The 18,060-nt window shown below is 41.1% G+C and overlaps 1 protein-coding gene across 2 annotated transcripts in view; it reads left to right on the forward strand.

Annotated features, from left to right (window-relative positions):
• Positions 1–2,676: 2,676 nt before the first annotated feature.
• pax5 (paired box 5) overlaps positions 2,677–18,060 on the forward strand; it is a 50,188-nt gene continuing 34,804 nt past the window's right edge. Inside the window, exons 1-2 of one of the 2 annotated variants that reach the window (XM_063475312.1) lie at positions 2,677–2,770; positions 17,813–17,978. In XM_063475312.1, the coding sequence (XP_063331382.1) occupies positions 2,725–2,770; positions 17,813–17,978 (212 nt within the window). In that variant the 5' untranslated portion in view covers positions 2,677–2,724. Of the gene's footprint in view, positions 2,771–9,579; positions 9,623–17,812; positions 17,979–18,060 lie in introns of those variants that run through there. The other variant, XM_063475313.1, reaches the window with a different exon arrangement.

The following is an 18,060-nucleotide window of genomic DNA, read 5'->3' on the forward strand; positions in this document are numbered from 1 at the left end:
CATTGTTACATAAATATATTTAAAATGCGTGATGTATATATGTATTTTACATATACACTATGTAAACAGTAATTTTTCCTTTTATGTTTATAGCTCGTTATTAACATCATCATCTTCATCAATAATATTAATAATAATAATTATTATTATTATTATACTGCCTCGAGCGATTAATAAAAATCGTTACACATTTCTGCATTTCACTGCACTACAGTGAAGATTAATTACCAGTCAAATCTGATTTAAAAATACCCCCCCGCCCTCCCTCAAACTGTGTCCGCTTTATGTTTTGTAGTTTGAAGTTATAATTGTGGCAAGATGTGCATTTTATCTTCATGTGCGTCTCTGGAAAAGACTAAGGAAAAAACACACAAATTAAAACCAAGCAGAATGCAATAGTGTGGTTTCTTCAAAGAGCCCAATAGCAGATAATTGCACATTTTTCTCTCCACGAGCTCACACATTTAGGAAATGTAGTGAATAATCCGCAGCCGTGGCCTTGCATACAGATTCAACTTTTGGGGGTCCATGAAGTGATAAGGATGAGACAGTTCTGCCGGGGATTCAAGAGCTTTCCCCTGCAGGCAAAACACAGAATCCACGTTAGTGTGTGCAGGCCTAATCATCATTAGCCTGGAAAGTGACAACACCAGGCTGCAGTATTAACCAAATCACTCTTGTGATGTGCAAAGGGGGGGTTCAAAAGATCCCGTTGACCAACTTTTCCCCGCATAAGTGGCCTACAGTCCATTCCAACACGGCATAAATTCATATTTTCCTCATAAAAGTCTGTAATTGATTTATCTGCGGCTGCTTCCCCGCCTGAAGGTCAGAGTAGAGCCTCCTTCTTTGTTTTCTCGCCACCACACAGGAAACATTAATGTTGATGTTTTGATGTTGTGGGCGCGAGCCGAAGGTCAGGGTCGTAGTGTTGCAGCGCGAGGCGACAAGCAGAGCAAAATGGGTCGCTGTCTCGCGCTTTGTTCCTCACTCAATTGTCTCGGGGCTGCGCGTGAACCCTGAGACCCGCAGCTGTCTGGAGGAAAGCAAGAAGAAGTTAGACACCGAGTAAAGAGACACACCCACTGCTTCAATTTCGCTCTTAAATCTTAATTCCTGTTTATGGTCACGATCGGCAGGAACTGGCGGTGAAGTCTTAAGTTAGAACTGTTGTGTGTTTGTCCTTTACAGTAAATTTACTTTCGTTTGTACTACTGTTTTCACGTTTTTTCGCCTGGAATCAGTCCTCTTTTAAGCATAATTCAGTTGCGTTTGTTTGCTGCATAAGACACCCCTTCGTTCCGTCTTTACCTCATGCCCTCTTATTGGTGAAAATTTTACTGAACACGCTGCAGCCAAACACTTTTAAAATTGCTCCTTCAAAGTGGTACTTTGGTCTTCAAGCGTCATTATTTACACAGCCTTATGATTAATGTCTGTTTGATTTTAAAAGTTGCAAATGTGTCAATAAATGTAATAAATGTATTTATAAAAATTTATTGGGGGGGGGGGGGCATTTGTGTGTTTGGGCTTGTTGGCGAAAAGCGACAGCAAAACCTGACCGTAAGGAGATCTATATCGTCAGTGTTTCACTAGACACTCTAAGAAACCCAAAGAAAGCGGTGAGTATCAGTATGAGTGGAAATTTTCAGTTGGCAAATCGATTTTTAAATTAAATGTAACGCGCTTACAGGTGTGTGTCTGACAATCAAGACTAAGGACTAGAACTATCCGTCTTGTAACAAACTCTTTTCACGAGATGAACGCAGAGGAAGACTGCACGCTCCAATTGCAGAGCAGTGACGTTAGCTGAAGTTGTAGCTCGACGTATTGCACCTGCTCCAAAGTCTCTGAGTCCGTGCGTAAAGAGCATCCTGCGTAACAGGTGTAGACCGGCAGAGGAGGACAGAAGTTGGAGAAACTCCTTTGAGCGCTCTTTTGGGAGACACTGAAAGGACACTAAACAGAAATTCACCTGTGAACCAACGTTTTCTTATTTCTAAGTAAAACGAAAAAAGAAAAAAGCGCACTAGTTTTACGCATGGCGCTGTAATGTTACCTATCAACCTGCATAGCAATCAACCGGGAATGAATCAGAGGTATCAGAGGAAATGAATCTAACATGAAAGGGAGAAAGAGAGAGAGGGAGAGTGGGGTGTGGGCGGGAAAGTTTAGTAAAGTGGAACTTGGTAACAGATGCGAGGGAGGGGGCGCGGCCCTGAAGGGAAGGGTGGCGGTTGTAAGTTGCATGTTATGTATGCAGGGCCGCGCGCGTGCGTCGGAGCGCACGTTAATGTGTGCACGTGAGCGCGTACACCCATTGAATTTGTGTGTGCAAGCTCGTGCAGGAAAAGGACAGGACATGAGCGCACATTGAGAAAGCGGCTCTTTTACTCGGCGTGATCATTTCACGCTTCCCCCCGAAGCCTTTTTTCCACCTAAAGCGTTTAGTTGCAGCTGACTGAGCACTTGCAGGGAGTGCAATAGGGAGCGGAAGGGTCGAATTATTTCAACCTACAAGTCGCCCCAAAAGTAGGGGACAAAAAAAAGGGGGAGAGAGAGAAAGGGGGGAGAGAAGAAAACTGCCCCAGAAAGGGAGAGAGATAGGGAGAGGGTGAGAGAGAGAGAGAGGAGGAGGAGGAGGAGAGGGAGACGCTGGAAAAAAGTTTTTGATCTTTTCCTTTTTTCTCCCTCCATCGCCTCCCCCTGTTCTAACCGAGTAACATGGACCAGGGGCCCAAGAGTCCTGCGCTGCGGCTGGGAAGAGCAGGTAGGGTCGCACCGTCTCACTCTGGCTATATTTTTGCTCTCATCAAGAGCTAGAACTCATCTGCTTATCTAGTGAACCCGTGCTTTAATTGCTTTTTAATTTTATTTACGACAAAACTTTTAAATACAAGTTAAAGTTTAGCTTTTTACAAACGTTTCTTTAAAAAACAACTTGCTTTAAAGCCGTTCTAAGTTATTAAAACTATTACAAAAACTATAAAAAAGTTTTCTGGAGTTGATCTCTGCAGTAAAACACTCCGTAAACTTTTGTGCTAACTTTGAAGTGTAAAATGCGCTTTAGTTGCAATGTTTTCTCTCAAGTTTGTGACTTTTGCGGACAAGTGCAGAAACTTTTAGTCTTCGTGTTGCTGTCTTTTAGAAATTCCTTAGGCTTCATTTAAAGAGATAAAGAAGATAAAAAATGTGCTTGAGTGCTGTCGGTTTATAATTTTGCTTTTTTAAAAGATATGTTTTGGTGTTTATTTGCTATTTTGTATTTATTATTATTGTCGTCACTTGCTGGCAGAGAAGGAAAAGTGGCTGAAGTTGCTGGGTTTGGGTGGCATTGTGCTTCAGGTCATCTCCACGTGTTGGTCAGTCACCTGATGAAGTTAGCTTAGTACGGGGTGGGTGATCAGAACTGAAAGGCAACGTGGATTTGCGCAAGATCGTGGTCCCTGTGTATCTCCACGTCTCACAAATGTATGTGTAAAATGCGTCTTGTGAGGGTGGCCATGTGAGATGTTATTTGTTTTTCTAGTTTGTTAAACAGAAGTTGGCGTCTCTGGTCGTTTCAGTCAAATGCAACTCTCTAAAGGATGCGAACTCGACTCTTTCCTTCGTGTCTCCATTATTTTATTCAACAGGTTAATCTCCTATAGGCCTATTCATAAAACAGCGGGGTCTGGTACAGCAATGGATCAGGCCATCGACCTTGTTATGGCACCCAATGGATATCACATCATTTCATATTGCTGCCCGCTGTGTCTGCATTGATAAAACGTCGTTTGTCATTAAGAAACTGTGGGTAGGTGATCAGCCTCTTTGAACGGGCTCCACGCAGCTTTTTTCCTCCGGAAAAGCAACATCTGCTTTCGTGACCCCTCCTTTTGCCTGTTAGTAAGAATATTGAAATGTACGCTCACAGATTTAAGACAGCTGTTGAATAACATTTTTTAATAGAGATTCAGACTGCAGTTAATGCTGTTTTACGCATTCATTTTCACAATATTGCGTCAAGGAGGACTTTTGAGAGCATGGCACTTTGTCTTGTAATAGAATTTTTTTTTTTTTTTTATCTTGGGGTCACCCTTCTTTGAAGATTTCTCTACAGATGATGCCACTGCTCTGTAAGACAAGTCAGGGCTCCTCTGCAGTCTTTTGTGGAGTGGGCCTAGCCCCTGATAAACGGTGAAAACGATGGGATTTGTAGCAATTGGATGATAGCCTTTTAGCCACTGAGGAAATCAGAGTTTAAAGGAGGGCCCCTCCCATGCTGATGTGTAAAGTCTTCTGGGCCCGGGGCCTGTACCTACGGCCTCTCCATGTTTCCTCTCACTTTAAGATACGTGCTTGGAGTACAAAGGAGAATCAATGGGGAAGAACGTGAATCTAGAAAAGCTTCTGGTAGTGCGTGAAAGAGCAAGGCTCGATTCTTTCCATTTAGCTTGGCTGTTATTTCTGTGAATTATTATTAAAACAACAACAACAACAACAACAACAACAACAACAACACGCAAGGCATTTATCTGTCTTATAAGACATTTTCAACACCCGTATATGATGTTAGCTCCCCTTGGCCTGTCTTCTGTCCACAGTAAAATACAGGTGTATTGAGAGTAATAGACCCACTCAGTGATATCGTTGCTCTGCGTATATTCTTCTGCGTCATTCTCTACCAGCCTGTTTTTATGCAGGCGTCCCGGAAACCCCGTGAACTGCTCTGCACTACTCTGACCATTCAAGCTTCATCTACAGCATTTGTGTTTTCTAAAAGTCAAAGCTGACACCGTATAAAAGTTGTTGACCAAAACGCTCACTAAACTGTGCAGAGTACACTATCTGATGCACAACCGATACCATGAAAATGGAAGAGAGAAAGAAGTGAGGGAGGGGAGGGGAGGGGAGGGGAGGGAGAAAGACAACCATGACCTCACATGGCGTAGTCTGCTTTCGCTTTGACCTCAAGTGCCCCAATCATAGTAGAGAAACTAGGCTGATATACGGTCATGAGGGCTTTCTATTCCACCTGACAGATGACAGACTGGTCTTTACTTGCATTATGAAAGAGCCAAATGATTACAAATAGGACCATCTGATCGGGCCTGTGGGTGGGACAAGCAGTCTCAGTGATTTACCTGCTCGGCACACGGTCGAGCTCCACCCCGGGAAGTCCAAGACGGTTCACTCTCTAGTCCATATATTTTATTTATTAGTTATGACTTTTATATTTTATAAGCAAATGAAAACTTAAGAAGAGATACGGGAGCTTTCTCATTATGTTTACAGTCAGCGGGCGTGTAATAAACGAGCTGGTGGAGTTAACATGCGCTATTAATTTTTCATTGCTTTTTCGTTTTGAGGCTCGGGCGTAAAAAAGCAAAACAGCCGAAACCTTCTTGGCGGATAGAGGGAAAAGGGAGAGCAGGAGTGAAAGGGGGGAACTCCTAAACAACAACAGTGGGTTCAATTTGCCTCCAAATGATTATCACAACTCCACCACATTCTTACTAACGTTTAAAAAAGTCTACAAACCCTTCATCCTTCTCCTCCTCTTCCTCCTCCACCACCACCACCCTCCCATCCTCCCATTTCCAGCAGTGGAGAGGTAATGAAATATGGTAATGGATTTGGATCCCCGGATTAAAGTCGTCCTACCCTGATTGAAGTTTTCTCCAAATTTCAAACCCTAAAGCAACAACAATTTGTATACATGATTGATTGTGTTTGGATTTTTTAATTGCTTATGTATTTAATTTGCAAATCGGAGAGACAAGAGCGACGGCTGTAATTTACTTCTGTGGGGAGAGAAGCGCTCGTGTCTATATCTCAGTAAATAAAAACAGACTGGGTGCAGAAGGAGAACGGATTCAGTGACAGAAATACATAAAGTATCATATGGCAGGTTTTGTTTTTGAGTCTTTGTTTGGAGACCCATCCAAGATAGTAAAATAACCTGCTCCGCCAATGCAAAATATTACGAATTTATTAGTAGTATTTTTTATTTATATAGAAAGTCAAATTAGATATTGTCATATTTTAAAACTAGGTTCATTTAGGCCTATTTTAAACGTCACGAGGCCAGGAGATTTTTTTTCCACTCTTGGTCCCACTTCAGAGAATTTTCAGTATTATCAGCGGTCCCCTGCTTTTCGATATTTTGTTCTTGTGGCCTAAATTCAGGCCTGAGGTGTAGGTAGCAAATCTAAATATCAGAATTTAAAAATATTACTACTACTTCTTTGTGTTTTAATTTTTTTCTATTTTAATGTTAAGAAAAATGCAAGCCTAAAAACAGAATGAGGCTCGTCTGCTGTCTATCGTGTTTTTCCACGAGGCCTCATAACTGATGAATACTCAGCAACGAGATGTGAAATATGAATGAGGATTAGCGTGGATGCTGAAAACAGGGTCTACTTTCAGTGGATTAAAGAACAGAGACGTAGAATCAATGGAGATTCATTAAAACACATTTTGTGTTTTGGATGTCTGGGTTAGTGAAACAGACAAAAAAAAAAATAGAAAGAAAGAAAATGTTTGATATACCGTAATCCCGTGCTGGGATTATTGTCCTTCCTGTTTTAGGAGATATTTTGGTCCTTCTAGGCCTTCACTGGTCTACTTGGAAGACTTAACTTAAGGTATGTTCATGGTAAAGTTCCTGTAGGCCACGTCTTGTCTTCGTGTGTATGTGTGTGCACGTGCATGCGCGTAAGGGCGTGTTGCCCAAGGTTGAACGCCCCCTCGTGGTTAGTTCCGCAAACATCCCATACTGAAGAGCCAGTCTAACCAGAAAGCAAAACCCCAAAGCCTCCAAGCTTCCAGTTTTTCAGAAAATTTTCTGAAACAGCGTCAAAATGTGTTATTTTTCATTTTAGGGATAACTTTTTATTTTCTAGTTATGCTGTACTTGAGTTTAAAGGAGCTCTCTGGGCTGATGCGCGCTTTAAAATGAGCAGAAGTGCAGATCATGAGAGGAGCACAGGAAAGACGCTAACAACTGCAAATCAAGAAATCTGCAAATCTAAAAAATTGAGTCTAAAAAATAGACTCAATCATATCACAAACTGACCTTTTCCAGTAACTGTGCATTGCCTTGAGGTACATCGAGCTCGTAGGTCTTTTGAGGATAAGCTTGACAGGTAGGCAGAATAACCTAAAGACTGTTGTGGTTGTTGTTTAGGTCTCCATTGTGACACTGACTTGACAGATTGTAACAAAAGCCGCATGCTTAATGATGCTGTTAGACAGGCAGAAATGACTTGTGCGATTCTGCCTCCTGTTTAAGTGTCTGCGAATGACTGTACAAATATATCTAATCAGAGGGGTTTATGTGTGCATATGTGCAATATGCACCAAAACGATTAAATGTCTATACACAGGAAGAAGGGAAATAACACTTTTTAATTTGGCTCATGCTTTAGGCTATTTGCTTGGTTAATATTACCGGGGCGAGGCTTCGATATGCCCTCTCAAATCAGGTGGGACGAGCGCGTATTGAATCCCCTCTTGCAGTTTGGTGAGTAAACGCGCAGCTCGCCAATTGCTTTTCGTAAAAACCGACATCCGTTTGGATCTGCGATCAATTAGGTAATGAGTGGGAATGCATGTTTCATATGTTTTCTCCCAGTTGTCCCCCTAGCTAAAGATTTATAGCATTGTGCTGAAGGAAGAGGGAGGAAACAGAGAAAGTATGCAGGGCCAGTTGTTTTCAAAAACACTCTGACTTTTGTAGGCCTGTGCTTACGTGAATATAAAGATTTTATTTTAGGGTTTTATTTTCTTTTTATTTTAATTTTTTACTCAAACGTGTTTCCCAGAAAGGCTGTGGGCCTATAAAATCTACTTTTGCCCACTTACAGCTACAGTTACTCATGCAGCAGAAAGATGGACACTTGCTATTTAAGTTCTTCAGCATCCCTTCATTTATAAAAGCCTGCTGCAACTAAGCCTCATTTTTAGTAATACTCAATTAATTAGCCATTTAATATTGACATGAATAAATTGAGCGCAAATGGGTATAAAGGCATTAGTTTTTTTTTTTACTTCGTTAATTGAAATTAAACATATGATCATCTACTCCCAGAGCCGGGCGTCCCTTCGCTGAGCCTCCCCATTGGCTGACGCGTAAATCTGCGGGGCGTCATTGGACTACGGGATTCGCTCGAGCCAATCGCAATCCTCCCCCGCCCGATTCTATCTGGGGCTGGCGGTGACGTGTGGCTAGCGCTCACGCTGTGATTGGCCAGATTCCCTGTGAGTGACGGGCAGCTGGCCGGCGCGTGTAGGTTAGGGTTCCAGGGGGTTGGGAGCGCGGGCGCTGTCCGCACGAGACCAGGTCCTGAAACTCGCCGTGCGCCACCGCGGATGCTGGGCGCAGGCAGCTTTCCATTGTATAGTTAAAGAAGCCCGTTTATGTACAGACTTGAATCGCAGTCTGTGGCGTTTTTTGTGCTCTGAGCGCGGAGAAAAGTAGATCTTCCTTTTTTTTAATTTCGGAGAGAACTGTTTTTCTTCTCCGGCGCGAAAGAAATCCAAACTCACACGCAAGCCCGCATCTTCGTTTGTGGAGGGTTCCTGGTCAGCAAGGAGGAGGAAGGAGAAAAAGTGACCGAGAGCTGAGAGCTGCCTTTCGTTCCTTCAAACAAGGCAACAGATATCAAGTCATCTTCAGTACCTTCTGTTGAGAAAGAGGGAGAGCGCGTCCCCCCACACACCCTCCTCCTGTGCACTTTTTCTGTATTTTCCTTTTCTTTTTGGGGGGGATGTGAACCTTCAAGATGTGAGCACTTATCCGCTGTCTTTCATGGTTTTTTATGTTGATGGGAGATAACCGAGTTTTCACGTAAAAGCAACCGAGGACGATTTATCGCAAGAAGCAATGTGCAAAAAAGAACTTGGGACAAAATACAGCCGCCAGTGGATCTGTAACGAATATTTTTGTCTTTTAAAAGCTCTTTTTAATGTTTGTCTTTTTAAATATTTCTGAACAGACTGAGAGGAGAAAGTTCAGCCTCCGCCGGGTTAGTCTCAGTTCAAGGGTCACGGCCAGCGGACCGAGAAGGAGAGAAAGGAGGGAAGGCTACTTTGTTTATTTTGCGTATTTATTTTTTACTTTTTGGCAAAACTTTTAACATTACCTCAATTTTTTTTACGACCTGGGACTGGTGCAACTTGGTGATAATGAGAAGCTGAAGGAATGAAAGCTTACGCCGTCGTCTCCCTCCTCTGGTTTAGGAGACGCCAGAATAGACCCACTGTTGTGTCCCATCCCCATGAGGAGGGGGCCCATCTTTGATTCATATTTTTGAGGCCGGTTCTTTCTTCCCCATCCACCTACAAATCCTCCATTTTCGATGTTTTAATATCGTTATACCAGTTTATCACAAAGTGTCGCCTTGCCAGCATCGTATTTTATTTTTTAATCAAGAAGAAGAAAAAAGTTCCCTCTTTTAAAGGGAAACAGGCGCTTTTCATTCATTGGAGGTCACGGTCTTTCAGCAATATTGGCCGGCTGAAGCGAGGAGTCCGGTGGCATTTTTTTTTAAGACTCGTAATAGCTCGCTGGGGCCCTCCAGCCCCATCTTTCCGATGGAGATTCACTGTAAGCACGACCCGTTTGCGGCAATGCACAGTAAGTGTATGCGTTTATAATTTCCTTCATCTGCATCTGCCCTGAACTGAACTGTCCCCCAGACCGACAGCTCTGCGTGCATGTGCAATAATAACAGCAAAGAGTAAAAAATAAATAAATAAATAAATAAAAATCATAATTCGAAGAACTGAAATGTCGGTACAAAAACATATGAAAAAGTGTTTTTTTGTTTTGTTTTGTTTTGTTTTGTTTTGTTTTGTTTTGTTTTGTTTTGTTTTGTTTTGTTTTATTTAATTTAAATATGAGCTCCCGATTTCGGAGAAATCAACAAACAAAACAAAACAAACATTTTAGGCTTTTTTTCAAATACAGAAAGTGTTTAATATTGGATTGTTTGAAAGTACTTTACAAATTTGTTGCGCACGCGTATCTTTAGGCTGCTTGTTATTCTTTCTTATTATTATTTGTAAAAATCAATTATAAGCGACTTTACAATGTGGATATTTTCTCAGTGTTTAAATATGGACAGAAAACATTTACAAATCTTATATCTTATGAAATTATACATTTTTATTTTTTGCATTACTTACCCTACCAATTGTTCTTACAATTTAAAGCTGTATCATTTTCCATAAATGTGCATATTAAAATGTCAAGTAAGTGTAAATCGACATGAGTTTTGGGTAGAATGAGGAGCAGAAGGGATTTGTGAATCGTGTGATGAAATGCAGGTTGCGCACATTGTGTCGGATTTGATGTTTTGTGGGAGATGGTTTGCTGTGTTTCCCTCTTTTGAAGCGAAGAAGTTCAGGGGTCAGAGAGGGTCGGGGAGAGGGAAAGAGAGAGAATGGGAGAGAGTGGGAGAGAGGGCGAGAGAGAGAGAGAGAGAGACTGAGAGACTGGGGTAACAAAGCATGACTAAAAGCTGAACCTGATCCACAAACAGTAACCGCAGTGTTTCTGCACATAACCAGGTTAGACTGCACTTCACACACACACACACACACACACACACACACACACACACACACACACACACACACACACACACACACACACACACGGATCCGGGCGATTTTGAGATTTTATGCGAATACCTACAAAAATAAGCCCTCGTTTTTACCACACAGCAGGACACAGTTTTATGTAGCTCAGTGTCTTGCTTGAGGACACTTCAGCAGGGTAGTTGTATATATGTATGTATATATATATATATATATATATATATATATATATATATATATATATATATATATATATATATATATATGTGTGTGTGTGTGTGTGTGTGTGTGTGTGTGTGTGTGTGTGTGTGTGTGTAGGGGAAGGCTGTGCAGAAGGAGGGGGATCAACTTTTGGTCACTCAGTCGTGTCATGGCGGACCCTGCTTTGTTTTTTCGGTTCATTTTCCCCTCTCCAAAAATGTGCTGCTGCGCACCTCTGCGTATTTATGAAGAAAGAGTCAAACAGTGATAATAACAAAAAAGAAGAAAGTCTTCTGCTAATATTAATCATTCTGAATTTAAGCACAAAACCTCTGCTGTAATTATAAGCAAAATGTCAGGTTTATTACAGTATGCACTGAAACTACTCCAACGTTTTTATTTAGGGTGTTAGGCAGTAAAGACTGAATGCTGATGCTCAAAAAGACGTTTAAACTGTTAAATTCGTTTTGTTTGCAAATTTACATAAAAAATTTCACCCCCTAAATCAGCAGGCTACACGGTGGCAGTACATGTTGTGTTTTCTCTTTACACTCAAAAGTCAAATAAAGCGTCCTACAAGCGTTTCAGCGTGTGGCTAATAGATTATGCGTTAGACGTTATATTGCACTTTAGTCCCGGAGAGAAGCCTTGTTATGTGACTGACATAGTTTCCCACGGTGTGTTGCTCTGTGGGATTTAAAAAAAGAAAAGAAAAGAAGAAGAAGAAGGAGAAAAAATTGCTGCACACACGTATCCAAAAGCTAGAACGAATCACGTTTCCTCTTCCCTGCCGTTTCAGCAAAGCCAATGATCCGCGGTGCTGATGGCAGTGGCGGGGCTAAAGTTATATATGTCAAAGCGCGGAGACGCTTTAAAACGATTACACCTAAAAATGTCAAAGGTAGAGAGAGAGAGAGGTCGGGAGGAATCGACTGTGACGCGTGGAAATGTTGTTGGGAGAGTTTGGATGTGCGCTCCGTGCCAGTGTGGGTGTGCGTGTGTGCGTGCCAACGGGTGTGTAGGTGTACTTCACCTCATCAGGAAGTCTGTGAAGCATATGGGCCACAGACTTTTAAATTTAAAGCAGAGGTAATAACACACGATCCTAAAGTTTTATGTGTTATTGTGAGGGCGTAACAAGTGCGTGTTCGTCCCAAAAGCCTTTCCCAAATATTTTATTTGACAAAAATCGGAGTTTTTTCACCTACACGGCTGACACTTATAATTAATATTATTTTTCTTGCTATTATTTTTGCTTAAAATCTCATTCCCTACAATCATTTGCCTTACACACTTTTATAACGATGATTGAAACGTGAATAGCCCACATATGTGGCCTGAGCACTCGCTAACTTTAAAGAGTTATTTCTGCCACGAGCAACACCATAAAATAGGGATATTTAAAATATCTATACCAGGTAATTGTGATGGTAATGAGTTGAATTTCATAATCACGCATTGTAATGGTAATAGAGGCATGCTGAATATTAAGTAGGCGAGGCCGTGGCCTACCGTAGAGACTCGCGAGTTATAGCGTAAAGAAAATATAGATCTGACTTTCTAATGCAGAGCTACACTGAGCCGGAACAATAGCAAAGAAATGTGGAAAAAATGGATTAATCTTAATCCAACAGATCGACTCAGACGCCATCATCATAATCAGTGTCCGCTGGAAAGATGAAGTTTACTTTAAATTATTTAGTTTTGGGGGACTTTTTCCTCTTTGAGTTTCTTTGAGCCTCGATTCTTCCACCAAATATTAATTATCCCTCTGTTCACGTAAAGAAAATACAAAATAGCACTATACGTCCAAAACGCCCGCCTGGCACATCTCACCGATCTATCCACTGTTTGCTCAAGGAAATTTGCTTCATCTGTATTCTCGCAGGCAACTTTCCAAACAGGTTTTCGGCCTAAAGTAATTTCTAGTTGTTTTTTTTCTTCCTTTCTTCCCCCTCTAAGACAGGGAGCGGAGAAAAGAGAGGGGACCGGTGGCGTTTTGTCGCGATTTCTCTTTTGCTTTATTTTTGAGTCGTCAGGCCGTGACGGCCCAGATGAGAGATGAGCGAGAGAGAGAGAGAGAGCTATGTGGACAGAGGGAAAGAGAGAGAGTGAGAGAGACACTGAGGAATGTGGCTGGAAGAGAGAGACAGAGAGCCTAATGGACCTTATTTTCTGGATGGGGGAGCGCGAATATATTCTGCTTTATCTCTGTATTTCCCCCCTCCCGGAAACAGTGAATCAATCAAACGTTTAAGGTGGCGCTGGGTTCTTAAGGCAGCTCCTATAAAGGGTAAATAAATAAAATACAAGAGGGATGCATAATGACCGCTGGTCCCCTGGCAGGGTGAAAATGAAGCTGCTGTCTCTGCCAACACCCCCCCACTACCACCACCTCTGGAGACTTCAGAGGTTCAGTAGAAAGATATTTAAAAGCCAAGGCTAGTAATTTGGCAAAATCTTCATTCTGCAACAAAGTCTCCTGAGCTGCTGATTGAATTTCTGTGAGCAAGTGGTTAATTTGCTTGGTCAGAGGGATGAATTACTGGCATCTGTCAGTAAACCCACCCAGCTGTGGGAACATCAGCCCGGGTTTCTTCTGTAATTAGTTTTAAGGACAAGAAAGGAAATCATTTCTTCTAAAATTATGAGGAACGTCTGAGTTCTCTTACTCAGCCTTGCTCTGGGCCAGCACCATTCGCCTCTCCAGCCTGATGCCTAAACATGGCATATAACCCTCTGAAATGAGAACTTGTACAGCGTATTCAGAGAATTACGCTACAGAGGCCGATAAACAAATGCTTTTATAGATTTGCGTTTCTCCCTATCAGTATTTATGGACTTAGAAAAATAAATTTCAAACACATAATCCACACAGCCTACCCCAAGAATGGTGAGAGTCTGAACGCCTAATACCAACAGTAAATACACAGATAAGTGAATAAATAGTTATCGGGAGGTTTTTGTAGGTCACAAGTCATTCCTCTCCATCTCTTTACAAAGCAAGGCGTATTTCATGCCCTGGCCCAGATAGGAAGGGTGAAAGGAACCATTTCATTTACTCTTATCTGAGGAAGAGGGAGGGAGGGAGAGCGAGAGCGAGGGAGAGTCTTCTCTGCAGATACCTTTGGTCAGGAGGAAGTAGCGCAGTAGGCTTCTATAAACCATTCTAGAAAAAAACGTTTTTTTATTCCTTGAGAGGTTATAGGAAATAATAATAAAGAGAGGAGGAGGAGAAATGCATTTACACATTTAGACAACCTTATAAGGTATTCACAGAATGTAAAAAAAAGAGTCACAGATCTGACTTTCTCCAGTGGAGGTCAGCTGACTCTTTCTTGCTTTGAGGAAGATCTGAAACTGTACGTGTGTGAGATCTCTCTGCAAATGCTGTACAGGACTGGGCAGTGAGTATTTCCAGTAAAGTCTTATGAATCCGCCACAGTAGATCAACAAATTGCTCCCTTATTACAAAAACAGTAGGGTCAGGGGTGCCCTGTAGGCTCCAGGAGGGTCAACTGACTGCCTATGAATGACTATGAGCAGGCTCATCTCTTCTACTTAAATTCTGATTATGAATTTTCTGATAAATACATAAAATCTGTTCACATGTTTTACAAAAAGTATGGCTGGGAAGTTTACTGGAGGAAGGGCGATAAAGGGGGCTATGATGTTGTGCAAGTTATGTAGCCCACCGGAGCAAATTTGTAAATTGTGATTTTGGATGTTTTAAATAAAACTAGTTCCATTTGACTCGTTACTGTGTATGCTTTCAAGAGCAATGAGTTCACAGTACCCTTTAATATGAAAAAAGCCTTTGAAAGCCAGAAATGTCCTTAATGGGAACTCAAACAGAGCACACTGAACAGTTGTGAGGTACAAATTCTTATTTTGGAAAATAAAATAGATAATAGACATCAAGAACATCGGAGGGCTAGGCTCCATCCAACTCATGAAGAGCTTATCACGAGGATAAAACACGTTTCTTATTTCAGATGAATGGTCCTCTTCATTCAGCCACTGCTATATCTCAACGTAACATTACTGTATTATTAGCCATCTGAAATATAATGAAAGCACGAAGAAACCTTTGCATACAGAACATTAAAAAAAACACGTTACCTCAGCACTGAATGATTTTCAAATCCACTGTTAAGTTAATAAAAAGGGGTGAGATTTAACATTTCTTATTCATAGAGTTAGAGCAGACAGGGACCTTTAGTCTCTGTTCTATAGTAAATTTCCCAAAAGCTCTGACATTTTGATGAAGTGTGACTCAGTAGTGTCTGCAGTACATCATTCAAATCTATGTGAAGTCTTCCGAACTCTGTCCTTCCAGTTTGTCATAAATTTAGGACATCCAAACCCAGGATAGTAACACATCTGATGCTATACGAAGCAAACAGTCTTCAGATGCTTTGCAGTACTTCCCCCAGTGAATCCACTAAACGTGTAGAGCGGAAATATGAAAAATGACAATACATAAGCGCTAATTTGGTGAATGACTTCTTTGATTGAACAGGTTTAAAAGTAAATAACAAATCGATTAAACACAGCTGATGGTAAAGTTCATGCTGCTTGTCTCTGAGCTGTGGCTGAGCCCTGCTCACAGGGTCATATTACTCTGCCTGCGTTTTCCTGTCTTTCATAAAGAGCGATTGCTTTTCAAATTGTGCTCTGCAGCAGGCGTCGGCATAATGAGACTTCTTCTATCTGAAAAAAAAAATAAAGCAGTAAGGAAGCGATTCGCCGTCCACATTAGCCATTTGGAAATAGCTTTGTTTGATTTCACAGAATGAGACTCTCCACTCTTCACATTTTTGTATTTATCTCCCCTGTATTGACCTATTTATATTTATGCTGGAGAAAGCTGTGAAAGTGTGTGTGTGTGTGTGTGTGTGTGTGTGTGTCTTTCTTTATTTTATGCTGATGGAGAGAAGTTGAGGACAGGGGGACAGGTTCAGGGGACAGCATGGTGTTTTAGGGGGTATCCCTGCTGGGGTAATGTGTTTAAAATCTATTACCCCCACAGCTAGGATTAGTGTGTGTGGGAGAGTGTGTGTCTGTGTGTGTGTTTCCCCTAAAGACGTAATCACTATGGTAATACAAAAGCCAGTGGATTAAATGGTTGAAAAAAAAATTCTATTTCATTTAAACTTCGCCTTTGGAGGGAAACATATACACATACAGTATATGTATATATATATATATATATATATATATATATATATATATATATATATATATATATATATATATATGTTTAAGAAACCTGGGGAACCAGTCCTGATCTTTCTTACTGTTTTCTGCTCACATGCAGCATTTCTGTTGGTGGATGCTGTGGTTTAATCATTTACCTCAAATTCCAGGATTCTGACCTGGCCCGGCTCACGGGGTCTCACAGCGCGGTGTTTACAAATGTATAAATGTTGTAGTCTGTTTAAGTACATCTTCTGTGATATGCTGCTGACCTGCTCAAAATGTATTTCCAGTCAGTAGAAGCTTGGATACGTTCTACTATAGGAAAGCTGAAAGAAACTAGATGGACACAGATCACGTGTATATATATAAATTACTCTCCTTTGCAGTTTTGCCCTTGTCAGTTGTGGCTGCTGTTTAAATCTGTTTATGCAACTTTCTAATAGACAGCTGTGGTTTTCTGTGACTTATGGATACAGAAGAAGTTTATTCAATTATGCAAAGGTTCAGCTAGTCTTTTCTTCTATTCTGTTTTTGCTGTCTTTCATTCATTTCCTTATACTTTCATCCTTTCATCCCTCAGAGGGAATATTAGCGGTGTCTTTCGCTAAGGGGCCAAGGCAAGGCCTTGGTCAATAATTAATTAAAATCCCTTCATTTACTCAAAATCTTTGCTTAGCCTGCCCCTGGTGAAATTGGGCAAAGTTTGCACTTTGGAATAGTATTATTATGCTGAGCAGGATAAATCACAGGCGGGAGAGAAAACAGATGTATTTGAGATAGTAAATTAACTCCACCTAAGCCAGCTAAGCCAAGGGCCAACAGCTGTGGGACTGTAGCCTAGAAAGTGTTGCTGAAGTTACTATTTCTCTGGCAAACAAATGTAAATGTACAGAAACAAGCTGTTAATGGCACAGATCCAGCATCAATTTACTGAATGAGAAGTGATGGTATTAAAATAAAGCTCATTGAGTGTTTAACCTCCTAAGACCCAAACTCTTCCACAGTATGCATTTTTAATTTCTCTTTGATATTTGGTCACATTGGGGCCCGATGAATGTAAAAACAAAGAATTACCAGATTTTTTTTTTTTTTTTTTACCAAATTTTTGTTTTTAAGAAAAATGAGAGCCACATATGAGGATATTCGTTTAAAATTTTGATAGAACTGTAGCAGTATAATGTCCTCGTAAGTGGATATCAGGCCCTTGTAGAGCAAAATTGAGTATTTTGGTCTAAATAACCCAAAATGTGATGTCCACATATGTGGGCGCCAGGTCCTAGGAGGTTAAGTAGAGTGGAAAAGCATTATATACGAACCAATCAATTGACCTTTTCCCAAAATAGAGGAAGTAGAGTCTAACTGCTGTGCTGCAGACTAGACTACCCTAGTCCTGATGTGAGGTGTAAAGATTGTCTGAAATGCCCTTAAACAAGCTGGTTTTTGCTGCTACTTTATACAGTGAAGCTGTTAAGTTTTTGTGTTCTTCTGTCTGATATTGTTTTGACCTTTAACTTGAACCAAGCCTTGGTCAGTCTTTGATATGCGAGTATAAGGATAATGGATCAATTTTTATGTTTGATTGTGTTGAAAAAGTTACATCCAAGATCTTTGACTCTTGCCTATCCAACTGTCTGTCATGTATCAAGAATTTAATCAGAGGAAATTAGTGGATTTTTTAATTAATTTCCACTGAGTCCTTTTTTTTGTTGCATATTGAGTTAGATTTCAAGGTTATCTTTGGTTTCAGTGCAATTTTTTATGCATTTCTTTCTGTTGTTCCTCATTGGCTTCTTGCCCATCTCAAATTTTCATTCTCTTCTAGGACATGGTGGCGTGAACCAGCTTGGAGGTGTGTTTGTAAATGGCAGACCCCTCCCAGATGTAGTTCGCCAGCGAATAGTAGAACTTGCCCATCAGGGGGTTCGGCCGTGCGACATCTCACGCCAGCTACGAGTCAGCCATGGATGTGTCAGCAAGATACTGGGCAGGTAAGAAGCCGACAAGCACCTACACTCGTGTGTGTTCTGGCGTGAGCAAAACACACCAACCTCCTCATTCAGTACTTTAAAG

Source organism: Pelmatolapia mariae, linkage group LG6 (genome assembly GCF_036321145.2).
Source record: "Pelmatolapia mariae isolate MD_Pm_ZW linkage group LG6, Pm_UMD_F_2, whole genome shotgun sequence".
Taxonomy (NCBI): Eukaryota; Metazoa; Chordata; class Actinopteri; order Cichliformes; family Cichlidae; genus Pelmatolapia; species Pelmatolapia mariae.